At 41.8% G+C, this 18,368-nt stretch overlaps 1 protein-coding gene across 2 annotated transcripts in view; it reads right to left on the minus strand.

Moving 5' to 3' along the window:
* oca2 (oculocutaneous albinism II) overlaps positions 1-18,368 on the minus strand; it is a 33,275-nt gene that overhangs the window by 2,361 nt on the left and 12,546 nt on the right. For both annotated transcript variants that reach the window (XM_053861171.1, XM_053861163.1), the window contains exons 11-23: positions 18,066-18,131; positions 17,726-17,782; positions 16,887-17,011; positions 15,962-16,100; positions 13,713-13,845; positions 12,819-12,966; positions 12,674-12,731; positions 12,421-12,529; positions 10,570-10,697; positions 7,298-7,357; positions 6,618-6,722; positions 5,756-5,849; positions 4,994-5,087 (exon numbers count right to left, since the gene is read on the minus strand). In XM_053861171.1, the coding sequence (XP_053717146.1) occupies positions 4,994-5,087; positions 5,756-5,849; positions 6,618-6,722; positions 7,298-7,357; positions 10,570-10,697; positions 12,421-12,529; positions 12,674-12,731; positions 12,819-12,966; positions 13,713-13,845; positions 15,962-16,100; positions 16,887-17,011; positions 17,726-17,782; positions 18,066-18,131 (1,316 nt within the window). The remainder of the gene's footprint in view (positions 1-4,993; positions 5,088-5,755; positions 5,850-6,617; positions 6,723-7,297; positions 7,358-10,569; positions 10,698-12,420; positions 12,530-12,673; positions 12,732-12,818; positions 12,967-13,712; positions 13,846-15,961; positions 16,101-16,886; positions 17,012-17,725; positions 17,783-18,065; positions 18,132-18,368) is intronic.

An 18,368-nucleotide genomic window follows, 5' to 3' on the forward strand; every position in this document is an offset into this window, starting at 1 on the left:
GGAGTCGTCAGGAACAGAGCGAAAACAACACCAGCTCTTGGATTGGTCATCATCGGCGTCCCCTGGCTCTTAGAGCAAAGTATGTCCTACAAACAGTGACTGTTGACTTCATCCAGTGCTTATCTTGAATAGTTTTCTGGTGTAGTATTTCCTTACTTCCTTCTTCCACAGGATGCTAACACTGTTGCATGTCCTCATCTGACAGGCAGTAGATGACAGTTGGATCTCTGCACCGTGTCCTACATGAGCACATGGCTGCTCCGAGGGCCCGGACGTGCTTGCCCTTCAGTCTGGGTATGATATTAACAATTCAAATCTCCTCAGAGAGAATAACCTTCCTAAATAGTCTCTCATCTATTATTATTTATTGGACTCATGGACTGAAACCAAATTCATCTCAAGTAATTAAATACTGGAAACACGAAATGATAAACACCGGTGATGAAGTTTTTGGAGTTGCATTATATATATATATATATATATATATATATATATATATATATATATATATATATATATATATATATATATATATATATATATATATATATATATATATATATATAAAAGACACATACACATGCACGTTTGACTTCCTTTCTTCGTGAGTACTGTCATTGACATAACCCTTTTCCCAGCCTCTCCCACTAAACCTAACCATCTAAAACAAATAGGTAGACTTAACCTTTACTCAGACCCAAACTGAAGTTGAAGTTTTAACCTTTAAACTTTAACCCTGACAAAGTGAGGACTGGTCAAAATGTCCTCACTTTGCAAAAATGCCATCACTCTGTAGATCAAAAACTCAGGTTCTCACAAAGAAAGAAGTACAAGTAGACACGCACAGACACACCATGTACGATCTTAAGAGATATATTGTAACTTTTAATAAAGCTTAATAGAGCCTTTCATAATCTTTTTGGAAGAATTGGCTTTGCATTTAAAATGTGTGTTTGCAAACTAACTAAAGGGAAATGTGATTTTTTTTCTCTCCTCATCTTTATTTACAAGTCATTTAACAAGCTACATGGGTTGAATTTAAGTAAGTGCCACTGGAGGAACTTCCAGAAACAATACAGCTCTCTTTATCTCAGTGTTCTACATCAAAGGACACTTACTGTACGCTGATGAGGGGAGCAGCGTAGCACGATAAGGTACCTTTGAGGTGCACGTTGCTAAGAAACAGGTGTGTCAGAGTGTCAACGGTGGTGTAGCGCATTTAAATTAAATTATATTGTCTGATGACACAAAGCTTTTTATCAGCTCTAATCGCTCCTTTTTATCAGAGTGCTGAAGAGAAAGGGTGTGGGAAGAGAGAGGGTAGAGCTGATGGGCAACTCTGCATGTCAGTGCTTAACCTATTTCTAAATGGAAGATTCTTTTCTAATAAACTACTGTTACAAACGGGGGCATGGTACCGTCAAGCAAGTTCTTTCTGAAGCCTTGGACAGCACAGTCATTGGTTTGCTTGACAAGAAGCCAATAAGACAAGCAGAAGTTAAATGTGAGCGCAGGTTTTCCTTCCAGTTACCCATCCTCAGAGTCGTGAAAATACTTGACATTCCTCTGGGGATGTAACTTTGTGAAACTGACGGCAAAGTCAAACAAACTGAAGTCACCTCTAATACGTTTCTTTTGAGGTGCCTCCATCTCGGGGACAGCAGGGTGCTTACATCCCTCACCTTGTCTGAAGCTTCATGTCATCGCTCATGATCCCACACAGTGATTTAACGTTATATGATAGAAGCTCTGACAAAAAGGTCTTGGACTATCCAAGCTGTTCTCATGAGATACAGCTTTTTTTTTTTGTTTCAATGACCTTCAATGACAACAAAGTTTAAGGATTTTGATATTCAATTTGCTTTTGCTGATAAAAAAAAAAACATCCATATTTCGGAAATGCTGATGTGAAGTTAATGAATTTACCAAACAATTTTTGATAATTGCCTAATGGCAATGGCCGGATGTAGATGGAAACACAGGAAAAGAAAGGAAATCGGGTGAATCTAGAAGCAAAGTCTGTGCAGGTGTCTCAACTGCCTTTCGCTGAAGCCCTCAATGCTCAGCACACTGAGGCTCAAAGACACAATGAAAGAAAAGCACTGCAGTACAAACCTAAATTTAAAAAGCGAAGGTAACACTTGAAGATGAAAGTGTGCAGTGACGAATTCTTGAACAACTATTGAAAATATCTTGCAGTCATCACGGGTGTGCCCCAGGGTTCCACCCTGAGACCTCGGCTTTTTATACTCACCATGCCTCCCTTGATTTAAATCTAAGTTACTCTGCATAGGTGGCAAAGCTTGGACAATGGATCATGCGGTCATGAAGCTCTTTCACCATAACTTCACTCCTCCACTGCAAAATACATTTTTATCTGTTTCTCTCCACCGGCTCTCATAACCACTCAACATGAGGCAGCGGAAGGTCTCAACCCCTGTGGACCACTACAGTGCTCTAAATCAAGCAAGTGTCGGCGCCGCCACACAGCAAAAATGAGGGCTGGATATGAGTTCAGTGCAACATTCAGCCATTTGGGATCACACGGATTGTTTTCAGTGCTGCGACGCTGGTCAGGTGTCTCATATCGAAACATTTGACAGTGTAAGAGGGGTTACAGCATGTTAAAGATCAACCAGAGAGCAACATCTGTCTGGACAGTGTCTCACCAAGCTCTACGGTTAATAGAGGAAAGTGATTCAGGTGAGAGAGAGAGGGACCCTCTGCAGAGGCATTAGTGGCCCCTCGTTTTTTGTAGTGATGGTCTATCAAAAAGCTATTTATATCCCTGCAGGCTCATCTGCGCTCAAGATTCAAGCATCTGAGCAGCACTAGTTAGTCCCTGCAGCCTGGAGTGGTTCCTCACCCGTCTCTGCGAGCAGCTGTGACCCTTGCCAGCCAATTACAGGCAGCGCTACAACCTGGTGTGACGCTTCCATCCTGTAAACAAGCTGCAGTCTGAGAGAAGAGGGGTTGACAGACTGCAATTGTTGCTCTCCAGTTTAATAGTACCATGAAAGCAAAACAACTGCTGATGTTTTCCAGCAAAATCTTTCATCAGAGGGCAGGATCGGAATCAGCACCGAGTGCTACTGGGAGACAAAAATAGAAAAATATAAAGATCATGCTTTTCGCTAGAATTGTTTGTTGGAAATTTTCAGCAAAAAAAAAAAAAAAATCAATCTCAGAGGTGCTGAAACAAGAACTCAAGCCCAAACAGGATTAAATGAGGGCTGCCCACTGATACCGTCAGTTCTTATAACTGCTATAAGAGACTCAAGTGCTACAGTGCATTACAGCACTTGTAGTAAAGCGATGACTCTCTGAACACGAGACAATGCATATTCATGTCACAGGCATGCGCATGCTGGAAGATCAGTGTTGCTACAGGCTTCACAGGCGACAAGGTGGTTTTAAAATACACAATGTCATCACGTCATATTACAGTGGTTTCTACTAAAGACATTTTTTTAAGTGAATAAATTCATTTTATCTTTTGTCTTCAATTTATACAAGCAGGTAAGTCATTTGTTTTGCTATTTGTGTGTATATAAATACATTCCTTATTGATACTTCATACTTAAAACACTTTGACTTAAAAAAAAAAAATAGAGCTTTTGTCAGTGTAATGTCATAAGCAAAACATCCACGATGAAGGAGACTAGATGAGATTGCATTGATGATAGAAAATGTAAGTTTAAAATGCTTCCACATAGAGGCACAAAAAACTTCATGCAGCAAAGACTTCACTCATTGCTGGTGCACTTCTACCCAGTAGTTTCAGTTAAGTGAACAGACTCAACTTACATTTGCTATTTTTGGGTGTTTCTAAAATATATTGATATAATATTAAAATGCAATGAATCACTATTAATTAATTAATTATAAAAAGTAATTCATTAATTTTGTTTCTTTTCCTTTAACACTAAAAAGATCTACACTTAAGGACACTGGGCGCTGTTACATTTACTTTCAGGAAATGAAGAGTGAGGCCTGAAAAAAAGACAAACTGTTTGAACCTATTCATTAACGACAGAGGTTATGACTCAATTTGTCTTTTACCTGGATTCCACATATTAATTAATTTAATAATTGAGGCAACAAATCTATGGAAAATGGAATGGTATTTGCAATATCCTGCCAATACATAACTGGTGTGTTCAAAAGTTTGCTCTTGAACAGCAACTTTTAAGACCCATTAGCCTTTCACAATGAAAAACGCATGAATGCAGAAGGATTTTAAATTTCGACCTGACCTGTCAGAACCTGTGGGTCCCGGCAGGCTGAGGTCAGAACCCCGCCCATGTTGAGTCCCTGTGGCTAAGTTCTGCTCCACAGTCAGCATAAAATCTGTGTCCTCTCCGTGTCACCGGAGGACACAGATTAAATCATTGGCTGAAGCTGACAAAATGTCTCTCAAGCAAGGACAGAAGGGAACTTTTGAAAAAATGAACCGCTCACTTCAATTCCACAAATATGTCATCATCAAGGAAAACTGACAGAATACACTGGCTGACGGAAAAAAAAGCTTTGAGGAATACTGTCTCTGTATCTTCTGAGCCAATTCAGTCCACTTGTTGGCACGGCCTGTGGCACTGAAACATACGGAGACATTAAAATGCAAATGCAGCTCTCGGCAGAATGGGGACCTGAAGGTCCCATGTGAAGGTTCCAAACATAGAGCAGCAGTGAAACAAAACAAATAGAGACCAGAAGCATGGAGAAACAAGAAAAGATAATGGATTCTTTCTTAAAAAAAAAAAAAAAAATCATTTGTCTGGTTGATGTGGATCAAGGACGATTTTGTCAGACAAATATCCATCTTACCACTGAATGAAGGATAGAAGCATGAGGAGGTTTGTTTTCAAGACAAGGGCATCTCAATCGAACAAAAGAGTTTCGACAAAACCATCCGTTGCCTTCATTCCTCAGACATGCATGAGCATCCCCCCCGAGCCATAAAATTATATTGAGAGTGAATGAAACAAGTTACCTGAAAAACTCCATGAAAGAGAAGCCGTAGCCGTGCTGCTCAGCAATGCCCGCACACACCACGTTGGCAGAGGCCCCGATCAACGTGCCGTTTCCTTGAAAGATGACATTAAATATGACCATCAAGCATAGTCCGACTCTATGTAAGGATTCATGAGCTGAGCTGTAACACTGTTGATGGCCTTGTAATTCTGCTACCATGTCATGACACGAGTTGTGTGATAGAACTGGAGCATTATGGGAGCTCTTTCCCCATATTCTCGCTTGGTTTCCTCTCTACCCAGACAACTGCCAGGCACGTTTGTTGGCGCTTCAATCAGAAAAGCTTTGAGGCAACTGGGCAGCTGATTTTTGTTTTGTTTGAAAGCAGATTCCAAAGTGAATTCATTGATGTGCAGCTTTTATTTGTGATCACTTTTGCTCTCAAGGCCTGAGCAAAATGAAGGGTCCAGACAGACCACCAGAGAACAATGAAACATGTATGAGGAAAAAATGAAAATAAGAAGCAGCTGAAAGATTTAGGATTTTTACTATTATTGAGGAATGATCTATAAAACCAGTCGAACAGATTTAAAAGCAGTTGAACCTTTGAAACACTGAGCGCATAATCAGGAATGCAAATTTGGTTAGTACCTCCTGATGGAGTGGTGCTAGTGCTTTTTAGCCACTCCTGCTAGGTAACTGTGTCGCAGCCCTGTTGGTCTCAGCTGGCCAGAAGCCAGACGATTGAGGAGGTTTTTCAAAAAGGGAAGGGGAAGCTTACCTCCCAGGCAGGCGCCCATAGCCAGTGCAAAGATCAGAGGTTTGACTGGGAGGTTCACATCTGCGTCCTGACTGAGGTTGATCAAAACAGGAATCTGGTAAAAGAGATGTGGGTTGAGTAAGGCATAGATCCACCAGCTGTCATTGAAAAACAGAAAACAGGAAAACAGGTAAAGTTTTGTATTGCTTTTGTATATTCAAACCAGGAAGAGCTGTCGATGTTAATGCGTGGAGATGTTCTCCTCCTCCCTTAGTTCATATGTTTGTCCTCATCCTTGTCATGGACAACATCAAGGTCAGTGTTTTATTCATCCAAGAGGAGTCTAATGCTGTGTTAGGACACTTTAGTTCATTTAAACACCAGCTCCACAGAAGATGGATCACAGGTTGAGATGGACAGCAAAGTTCAGATCCAGGACATGTCTTAGAAAAAGATCCTTCATCAACGGACGATGATGCTGGTTATGTCTGTGAAGCTTAGACCACAACCCCAGCTCCAGACAGTGACTCCAAAACTAACTTTGGCTGCCAAGCCCCATACAGTAAATTCCTCAGAATTGGACAAACATGGTTCTTTCACACTATAGAATGTGTTAAGGTGACATTTCATGACGTTAACAACCTGGTTCACTCACACGGAAAGCATATGTGGTCGCCTTTATTGAAATGCATTTGTGTTCTGTTGCCGTGGGGCTCACGCTTCCCTCAAGAGGAGGTTACCAAGGCAACAAACAAGGTTATAGAAATGAGTGAAATTCGCATGTTACTGAGGTGTAGTGTCCTTTGGAAAGCTCAGTCCCCCGAGGATGAATAAGTGATTGAAAAGAAATGGACATAAATAGGACCATGTTGATGTCTCGTACCATAGTAGCTGTGAAGGGGATGTTGTCGATCAGTGACGATGCCAGAGCTGAGACCCACATCACCAGGATAATGGCAATTGCCAGGCGCTGATCTTCTGGTACTGCCTGCGAAGAAGATGAATCTGATTTCATCACGATACAAATGTCTTCTTTCTTAAAAACAAGCTGTTATGTGCAAATACTGCCTATTTCAGGGAAGCTGTATCGTAGAGGAACCAAATCCGGCAAAATGTGAATTGGCCTGTGCATAAAAGCACATGAAATCAATGAAGACATGAAAGTCAGCTGACAAAGAGGAGGTGCTTTTCTGGTCATCCCATTCTCCCAAGCGCTGCAGCCTTTTGTTGGCCACCAGGTCAGAGAGCATGAATATCACAGTGCCTGTCTCAGGCAATTATCAACACCTGTGGCCGAAACTGAAGCCGACGTGCCCATTACTCTTACATTTGCCCAGAAAGAGAGTCCTTGCAGCACGGCGCGGCGCACATGAGCAGGCTTCATCGGTAATATACCTTGGGCACCTTCGCAGCTCCGCCAAGATCAAACGAAAACAAAGTAATTGTATTCAGAGAGGAGCCAGACTCAGAATCAATATGCATGAAACGGAGTAGGATGTCACCTGTGCCCAATTATCACTCATATCAGGTGTGTGCAGCCCCCAATCAAAATAAAATACTCACTTTAATAAGCGCTGCTGTCTGTTCCCCGATGTAGTCGATCAGCTGCAGGTGTGCTAAAGCCTGAAAATCAAGAGATTAAGACTGAATAGAGGCGGGAGTCAACAGAGAAAACCAGGTCATTTACTCTTGTTAGAGGCGAGCATGGTCTATAGCATGGTAGTGGAGAATCGAACCACTGCTTCTTTCTATGAGCACCTGAACTCACACCCAACACAAGTCACCACATGGGTGAAGAGTCTGGGCATCTGCCAGACATCCAAGTACAAGTATCTTACTAGGACAACGCGTCTACCTGGGCGGAGTCCACAGAATGACAGATTTCATGTCAATTTCTGCTTGGTCTGAGGAGAATGTTGCTGTTCACACATGGTTCACTTGTGTGCGTAACCATAAGACAACATGACATACCAGCAGAACTAGGGACACGCAGAATTATCCAAACTTTTTTTCTCAAATTGTTTCATTTAACCATTATTTTATACATCACTTCAACATACTTATTTCTTATTTTACTTTCCTAGCTTTGCTACGTTGTTAAATTCATGTCGACTTTATTTCTTTATCACTGGGCGCTGTAAAGTGTAGCAGGGAGAAAGATTTCCTCTTTGTTCGCCGGTTCCCCTGATCTCTCCAGCTCTTGGAATTAGATCTCATGAATGCAAAGAGCTTTAGAAATAAGCATTGACTGGTTGAAAGAATGATGGTTTAAGTCAATCTGTCGGCTCAAGGTGTTTCATTGAAGAGTGTAATTCAATCCAATTAGGACTCTTCATTCTTTTCTGAGCCTGCGGTACATTTAACGTGACTTCAAGTCAAAGAACAGCAGTGGTATAATCTTGTTTATGATAGATGGACAGAAAAGCAACTGCATAGATCTCCTTCTCTTTTCACTCACATTCACACACACACACACACACACACACACACACACACACACACACACAAACACACACACCGACAATTAAAGAGTAGCCAAAAATCACACCATTTATTGTACCATTTATAGTAGACATCACCCATTCAAAATGAGCCAGTAGGCTCCTACTGTGCCTCCTAGTTGGTAGAGTAGGCAGTGATCACACCATTCAATGAGGCAGGTATACGTTTTGTTTTGCTGCAATGAATTGTGGGTCACAAAACACATGGCCTTTCCTTAACACAGCAAGGAAATATCAAATTGTCATGAAACATACATTGCCGGATTGGTGGCGTCTGGTCAATTATGGTTACGTACAGTGTTGCCACAGTTACTTTGGAAAAAGTAATCCGACTACAGATTACTCCTTCAAAAAGTAACTTAGTTACTTTACTGATTACTTGAATTTTAAAGTAACTAAGTTAGATTACAAGTTACTTGTCAAGTTACATTTGGCAGCCGACTACTGGTCAGTTGGAGGTTGGAGTTCTTGGGGGTCCAGCGTTTTTTCATGTTTACGGTCATTTTTTAGCCCATTGCAGCAAAAATCACACACAAAAAGTATGATGACAAAACAAAGTGATATAGTTCCATTTATATAATAAAATGTAGGGAATGCCCCATTATTATTTTCCTACTTTTTTTTAACTACAAGGTAAAAGTTTACCGAGTCTCAGTGTGTCATGTCTTCTGTTGGCCACCTGGAGGCAGTAGTTAGTACTTAACTGGCTGCTGTTACTCGCCTCTACGCCCCGTCGCGCCGGAGGATCATTTAATTTCTGACTTTCGAGAGAAAATACAGCATCAGTACATCACATCAGTGCCGTTTCTTCCCTCAACAAAGAAAAAAATAATCAATGAAAGTCTAAAAAAAATCTATCATGAGTGTCGTTTAACTTGACCTAAAAAGAGTTTTGAGTCCGCACTTTCGACACTACTTTATTTCATTGTCTTTAACTGGTGATTTCAGCGCGTTGGTGGACCCTGCAGGGTTAATACCGTCATCTATAGTAGACACTGATTCTAAATACTGGCTGTATTTTCATCTAGACACGCGAATCTCTCTCCACACGCCGGCAGCTTGACACGTGATCTGCCTGATGAAACCATGACTGGCGCGTCCCTCACATGACGTCATGCCCAAAGACGCAGTTATCGAAAGCGATTGTTAAGGTTTTGCTTCCCGACAATGGCAACAATAGTAAAGCCTGGTGACTTAGATTAGCAACTTTAATTGTATGACTTTGTTTGAAATAGTAAGGCGTTGGATTACTCGTTCCTGAAAATGAGAGTAATGCGTTACTAAGTAACGACATCACTGGTCATGTATCAAAAACAGTGTGGCCAGCCTGACTGCATCGTACGGCTAAATGAGGTAGCATATACAACTACTGATCCCTAATTCTAAACAAGTGAGATGAACTTGGTATTATGGCATTAGACAGCCAGGCAGCTGTAAAGGGACGGTTATAACATTTTGAACCAACTGGGGGGCCCTCACAGGTGACCACAGCCTTTCTATCAAGCAGTAGGCACAGGAGGAGCCTGCTGGTCCAGATCAATGGGTGATATCTCCTCTGAAAACCACCCATTCAACGGGATGGTTGCATCCGTATAGGGTGCACCAATTCATCTGTGTCTGTGTTGAGGGAGGAAACCAGAGTGGCTAGAGAAGGAAGAAAGGAAGCAGGTTCATGGCACGTTGAGTTGCCAGAAGCTGGAGGTGAACCTACAACCTTCTACATTTGAGTTCAACTGTGAATATAACTCTATGTTTTACTTTATTTTCCCTCTATTTTGTCCGTAAGGTTCTATGGCAACTTATTTCAAAGCATAGTTCTGACAGTGAGGGTCTTTAACTTAATGATAGGCGTAGTGAAGTAAAACACACTAAATCAACAGTATTATATTTTTCATGTCATGGAATATCAGGCATAATGTCCTTACTGGTCTATCAGACCATATAAAGGATTTTCTTCATCCTTCCTTTCTTTTGGCCGGGAGGTCACTTGGGAAATTGAATCGCTCACCCCTGCGCAACAGCAACATGTCGCCACAACAGCAGTGAAGTTTTGTGATCAAATCCATTGAATCAGTTCTTGAGAAGCAAACGTGAGAGGTTTCTCTATGGACCATGGTGATGGTGGAGTCCACTGCTCCACGTATACTTGTCTCACCGTACTCAAATGATACCACTGTTTTGGAATATATGAACAGCTCTCAGTTCCAATGTGCAACAGACACTCAGACTCACACTTAACAAAGACAATTGCTGTCAAATACACTGAAATAGATGAACCACATTTCATGAAAAAAAAAAAGTCCCATCACACAGTACAAATCAAGTCTGAAATACCTCCATCAGGACAAAGAGCCCAGCAAAGAAGAGCAGTGTGGCCCACTCCACTCTGTGCAGAATGATCTCAAAATCTTGGATGTCAGCAAGAACCAGCAGCCACAAAGCTCCAAGGACAGCAATCCAACCTGAGGGCGATGAAACGGATGCTTAAAACGCCTGAATGTGCAAAAGTATTGGTGGAGTAAAACAATAGTTCTATTTGAACAGCGATGGAGAATGCATTCCAATTTTGAAGGAAATAAATGCTTTTCCTATTACTGACTTAAACAACATCACTTTGAAATAAATTCCATCGCCTGCCAGTGGGTTTGAACTCACAGCCCTATTGCTTCTGCTGAGAGGTATTAAAAAGGAAGAATGTGATTTCATGCTTTAAACAAAACAGATTAAAATTGATCTGAAAATAATTGGACCGTCTTTGAGATATCACCTTCGTGACATATTGAAAGCAATTTCATATATTGTTTGCCAAAGAAAGTGCTGTCGGTCAGAAATGTGTCACTTTAATCACTTTTAAGTGAACGTTCAGCTCCAATGTGACGGAAGCTTCAAAACCCACAAGCAAAAATACAACTCGCAGTCAAAAACAATACGACAAAGAATGAAATCATTTGCTGAAATATGCATTCGTCTAAAAGTGTAAGTGTGATATAGAGTACGCTACACAGCCAAAACATTATGACCATGTCATTGCCAGATGATCTTTGTAAACTGCAGCTCTTGTTACGCCCTGTAAGTCATTGACCAAGCAGCTCAGTCTTTTAACTTTTTGAGGAGACCAAACATTTTGGAGTGACTCCCATCCAACTGATGGCACAGTTTTCTGTCTCCTTTTGCTAACACACGAGCAGAAGGCAGTGTCTTTATGCCTGCACTGCACTGTTCTGTGTTTATGCCTGTGAAATCTCTCTTTTTACCATTGACTATCTAAACACCAGTTTGACCTGATTCAGTCTGCCAGGTCTGTTGTCATAGAACTAGAACCTAATCTTTGTGGGATGTATCAGCTGTGGCTTACAGTATAGGTGTTGATGCAGCTACATCAGGAACCAGAACCTTTAAATAACATTTACTTTAAATAACAAGTATAAATAATAGTAGAATAATCAGGTGCAAAACCTACAAAAGAGCAAAGGGATCAACCAATGACACGCATACTCGACGGCTCTAGTCTCAAACTCACAACCCGCTAACCATTTGCGGCCCACGGGACGCAGTTCGAGGGTCCTACTCCGTGTAATGCAGACTGGCCAGGTGCAAAATCACCAAATCTCTCAAATGTCATCATCAGAGCACAGCACATATAACTAAATCTGATTTAGACAGTAGGATTGGATGACATCAATAAAGATAGGAAAAAGCCTTAGTGGATGCAAGTCCATATTCAAGACTGGCACCATGAGTGTGACGCACATTTGTGGGGATGACTTGTTATAATTGTCATATTGGGTGAACCCAACTTTTTGTTACATATCAGATGGTAGCGGGCTATAAAATGAACCTGTTCTATTGGTCTTCAAGCTGTTAATACATGTCAACCCTTAAGTGCAAAACTTAACATTGTGTGTCATCGGACTAGCATCCAACATAAATGGACAAAGCAAGGCACGGTATATTTTGAAACACAGAGTTAAAGGCATTAAAAGATTCATGTCCAGTCTTACATTTGGTGATTTTATATTGCTGTTGCATAAATATTAATGTTACTTGAATATTAAACGGGTAGATTTTAAGGTACAACAGAAGGTAATGTACTGGAGCAGCTTTGAACATGATGAAGTTCTTCCTCAACACATGGTCTGTGTGGCCTGTGAATGCAGCTCTATAGAGAGAGAGTGCTGCACTTACCCAAATCTAAATGAATGTTGGGGACAAAGGAGTTGACGAAAAACATGAAGATCACCACAGCCAGGACGGATATGCATTTGACCAAGAGTGCCTTGTCAGTAATTCTGTGCTGTGAAGGAGAAACACACACAAAAACAAAATGAAAGAGCGTTTTATTATCTCTTTGTTTGGGAGGACTCGGCCAACTTCATTACGAAGATAACATCAGTGCACCACAATCACAGACAGTGAGGACTGAAGTCAAAGATTCTACCTTCTTCTGTAGTTCTTGAATGTTTTGCTCCCAGTTTTTATCCTCTTGAGAAATTTGTCTGTTTAACATGGTAAAATGAGTCAAAACACAGCAAAGGTTTAAAAATAAATGCAGATTCCATTTTACATGCAGCATTTCTGTGCACCTTTGGAAGGTTTTCATCATCTTGCGCAGCAAACTTTCCAAGTTGAGAACCTTTTGCATAAGAAGACACTTGACAGCCGTCTCTTCACGACTTGCTGGGTTAATGCGCTGAGCCGTCTGCCTCCAAACCAGGATCTCGTGTTTCAGTTCTGCAGGACAATAAACCAAACATGTACAGCATGTATGGTGCTGCAAAAATAAATGGCAACTCAGTTGGAGCTCAGACACATGGGGATCGTGGACGAAGAACATTAGAAAGGCAGGACATGAAGAGGGCGGGTGTGACCAGGGGTGTGGGGTTGTACGCTCAGGCTGAACAGAGGCGCGTCAATTCCACAGGACTGGATTTGAAGATAAGCTCTGACTGGCAGTGAGTTCAGTCCATCCATCTGTGGCTCAGTAACAGTGACTCTGACGGGGGTTTTGTCGTGTTGCAAGAGGAAAGCAGAACAAGCAACTGCCTCATTGAAAACCACCAATGCTGTTAATATATACTCGAGCAGTGATCCAAGTGAGTAGAACACAATATACTGATCCTTAACTGACATACAGGAGGCGGTGGTCGAACAGGTACTCAAACGTACATCAGAAGAGGAGCATGGTAACCAGGTTCTTTAAAGCACTGGTAGAAAACAATCCACTTACGTTGCCACAGTGTGTGAGGGTCACATCTGATGGAGGCCACCAATTGACACAGGGTGTGAAAGCCCTCATCACAAGGACCACATTGTAATATATGTGAGGAAGATAGAGTCCTAATACCGAGTTAATTACATTCTCTGCGCTCATCACACTGCATGAGAAGGTGGGAAACACTCTGGCAGCTATTCATCATGACATTGCAGAAGGGCAGAATGAAAAAGGAACATAACACTGGAGAATTTGTTTCACTTACCAACTATTTCAATGGACTCTTTGTTGTAAAGCTTTTTGTTCCAGTAGAGCATCCGCAGGAAGGGGAAGGAGGTCAGCAGGACCAGGCATATTCCTAGAAACATGTAGCCGGTGAAACTGGCAAAATCAATCCCCTGGAGGACAGAGAGCATTAAAGCTATCAGTTCCTGAGACGTGAAATATCTGGACAGAAGCATTCATGCCTGAACCCATTTACTTCTGTTTGGTCATGATTATACAAAGCTTTTTCTTGGATTAAAAATGGATTTTTTTTAATGGGCATGAAAGGCAACAGGCCTACAATTGATTCATTTCTCTGTAAACACACAACTTTTCAACTAAACCAACCATGGACAAATTGTATTGCTGAAAAAGCTTTCTTTCATTACAACATTTTAATTGCCACTATTGTTATGCTGTTAAAGGTATTTGGTGCTACTGGTCACAGTGGCGTTTCTGCTTCAGAGGTCATGTGGTGTAGATTGAGTTGTGGCAGTCCGTCTCCCAAAAACGTTTTTGAAAAGCGATTTGACTTTTCAGTGCGAAGAGTTTTACGTGTTGTAAAAAGCACCACAGAACTTAAATCCACTTTAATCTTCTCAATGTATAATCTCATCCGTGCATTAGAGCACTTGGATAAATCTCTTTGTTGCTGATGTCCAATCATGCATATTTTGTGTAAAAGGGAAGTATATTGCTTGATTTTCAACCAGAGATAACAGTTTTACTACTACAGTCAATAGTGTCAAAAACAGCCCCAGTGAATAGTCCACAAACATCAAGCAAAGCATCAGAGTATACGCTGTTGATAATTGATCACAAAGCTGTCTCATGAGACAGTTCCAAAAAACTCTGTCAGGGTTGTAGTGAAGTCGGACAGTTGGAAATACACCACTGAACAAGAGAGTGGCATTACATGAAATCTTTCTACTGACACAGCACTTCACCTGTAGAGACCAGGTGTCTAAAGGTCTGATGGACTTGTTAGCTCTCAGGCATAAGTTAGAGGAGATTGACATGTAGGTTCAATCTCCTAAATCAACCCTTGCAAAGTGTTTGAAGTTCTAAACACAAGAATCTTCCGCAGAAGTGTCAGAAGGTCAGAAGTATGAATATGCACTTTGCATAACCTTGTCTGTTCACATGTCCTGCTGCGCTGCGACCCTGTGATGGACCGTCTCTCCAGGGACCCACCATTGCCTCTTGTGCAATCGAGGTAACTATCAGACTTGACTATCATTTTTGCAGCAGTAATGGTTTTGCTTGCTGCCATAAAGTGTGGCCCTGCTGCGTTTGCATTTCACAGCCAAAATCAACAGCTCCTCAACTTGGAACAGATCCATTTGGAGAGGCACCACGCTCACTTTACTGAGTCAAACGATGCGGCGATTTTCCGAGAGGAGCACCCGGGCTGTCCGACACAAGGGCAGACACTCAGGAGGACGGAATCCCCTGAACACACACTTCACAGCTGTGCCATTCCCTCGCTCAGATATTTTGCCACAGAAGTCACTGGTTCAAACAAGCCGGTATGGATGCAAACAAGCCAGTGAGCAAACCAAGCATGCACACACAAGCTGTCCTTATCAGAGAGCAGACATGAGTGATGTTGTGCTGCGCCGCATCTGTCACCAGGGGAGGCCAGCCAAGTCAAACTGGACAGTGGGCCAAGGGAGTCTATTTAGCTACTGTAGTTCCACCACAGCCGGCAACACCCCACACGACTATTGACCAGGTGCACGTTTGATATCGACCTCATTGTACTTGTGTGATCTATTTCCCTCCCAGTTTCATGTCACACTTCTCATCCATTTCTGACGTTGATACCATCAGCTTTGGAGTCGTTCTGTATTTTTTTATACTGCGGAAGCTCATTTGGAAAATTGAAATGAATCAATGTGTAATTCGTTTTAATTTATGAGGAAAAAATATGAACGCTTCTCCCTTGCACCTAGTTGTGTTTTGTCTTTTGTTGCAGTTGGTGGCTGATTATTAGAATTAATGAAGCGTAACTCCTCACCGTTTAAAGAAATCTCATTACACTTCTTCAAGTCTGATTTCGTCTTTGTTCCAAGACCCACTTTCAGTCAATAATAGTTTGATTTCTCAGGTGAAGATAATAAAATATGTTATGGATTGAGTTGAGATGATGAGTTTGTAAAAGCGCATTGATCTTCCGGCCCACATCTTGTGTATGAAAAAACAAACTCGAGCATGTCATGGAGATCAGCGCGCACAAGTGACACCTACTTCTCTACGCAGGTTCTGGTTAGATACAATGATGACGTTAGGTGGGTCCCCGACAGCAGTGGCAGCCCCTCCGATGTTGGTGAAGATGACCTCTGCGATGAGGACATGCCTGGGGTCCAGATTGAGCACCTCACACAACCTGAAATACAGCAATACAGGTTAAAAAAAAGTCATCACACAAGCTCAAGGATTAGCTTCAGTGTTTCCAGGTTGGAAGAGCTAACAATGGGCTTCATCAGGGCATCAGTCACAGGGAAAAGGGTGGATGACATGGAAAGGTCATTGTAAAATGATTCTGTTTCTTTAGGGTTGGCAGAGACCTATCAACCGTCCACCCACAAAATTAACTGAGAACAATGGCATTTACATTTCATCCTCTGTTTCACTGGCTTTCTGCTTCCGACTGGAAACAAAGTTCTTGCTTTGACTTCTTTAGTCAGAGCCATTGAGTGCTTGCAAGTTTTGCCTGCCCTTCAGAAGCATTCCTCTGCCAAGGTGGTGAGATGGTGCCAGATACATCCCCTTAATCTGCCCACAAACCACTTACAGTAAATGTAACTGTAAGAATATTTGACGCAGAGTTTCAACAAATTACCTTCTGCAAACAGGATCATGAACTGAACAAGCTACTTGATGGCAGGTGATTCTTTATTGACACTCAGTCTGGCACAGCTCATGAGCTCTTGAAGACTCACCAGGATGCTCATAGCTACTGCAGTCAATAGCTCAAAAGACTGCAAGGTATAACAACTCTGATATGCACTAACCAATATATGGTTTTATAACATTTAATAAAAGCACAAGCCTCCATTAAGCAAATGGACAATGTGGGATAAAAGAGATAAAACACAATGACTGTGCCGACTATACTATACAGCAGACATCCATCCATCAGCGTTTCAGCAGAGCACGGACTGTGACATACCGAATGGTCACTGGAGTAAACAGCATCATGGTGGTGACGTTGTCCAGAAAAGCCGACAGAATAGCAGCAATGAGACACAAGATGATGATCATGGGCCAAACCCTTCCTCTGGACAGCTGATAGGCCTACAGAGGGAAAGAGGAGCACAGGGAAGTAACAGGGAACTTAGTCCTGCGTTTCTGACTCTTCTGTCACAGAATTGCAGCAGGGAACATTGCGACATTTAAACAAGCTGAGCTGCCAGTATGAAGCCCGATGCAGCTACTGCTGCTGCAGATGCTTCAAGGCGGTGGCTCTGTCAAAACACAGCAACAGAGGTAGCAGAAATGGCATCATGAGAGAAAAAGATGAGGAAGAGTATCCCCAGTGGATCAGATAAACAGAAAAACAAATGCGCCACCAGGTGATGTCATAATACACAAAATAGATGAATGGAATTAATCCCATGTTTCAAAAGCTGAAGTCTTGCTCTACAAGATCCACAAGGGCCCTTCTCACGATGATGCTCTGCTTTCAGGTTGTTTTCAACAGGCAGTTTTCAAATGACCCAAAACCAGATGAGGAAAAAGGAACCAGATACTTGATCATAAAAAAGCCCCTCTCTCTGAGCTGACCTTTACATGGATGCCCAAGCTTTTTGGTAAGGTAAGTCTATTCGTATAAATGTTACAGCTGGCGCTCAACATGCAAGCAGAAATGCTTGTGATGGCTTTAGTTTCAGTCCAGGTATAAGTATTGCTTTTTAATTCCACAGCAGGGATTTGCATGGATACCATCAAGCAAAATGGTGTTGAACCAATTTCAGCCCAAATTTGGGTCGTGTATCATTCGTAACTCACCTTTACGGCACAGTAGTCAAAGAAGCCAGTCTCTGAGAAAATAGCCACCAGCAGCATCTGAAACAAATTGAGCCAATTGTATTAGCCAGAGTGAAAGGAAGCGTTACAGGACAGACCTGGCATGGTGTACGGTTTAGACAGCACTGACATAAAGACGAGAAGCTGCAGTAGCTGTGGCAACTTGAAATGCCAGAAGAAGATTGGTGCATCGCTGAAGCAAATTTATCAGTGAAGATATCTACAACCTGTTAAATTCAAACAAACTAGTGGTGTTTATTTTAACCAAAAATGTACGTATTAAAATAAAAACATGCATAGAAATGTGCATTGTTCATCTTACCATGCCAAATAGAAGGGCCAGCGTCTCATAGTCAATCCACTCGGCCACAGTCATCAGGCTGGGTCGCTGTGAAGGAGAATGTCAGCAGAATCAGAACACTGTCCACTCAGGAGGGCCGAGTTCAGATCGTGGAAACTGAAATCGCCGTCAAGCTTGTTGCATCGAGAAACATTCACTGCAACCAAATCCCATTAGAAGTCAGTTCAGGTCTGATGATATTTCCAAACTGACAAACACATGGTTGGTAAACAAAAAAATGGCATTAACAAAACGTTATTGCTCAAAACTACTATTGAAAACCAG

Source organism: Synchiropus splendidus, chromosome 1 (genome assembly GCF_027744825.2).
Source record: "Synchiropus splendidus isolate RoL2022-P1 chromosome 1, RoL_Sspl_1.0, whole genome shotgun sequence".
Classification (NCBI taxonomy): Eukaryota; Metazoa; Chordata; class Actinopteri; order Syngnathiformes; family Callionymidae; genus Synchiropus; species Synchiropus splendidus.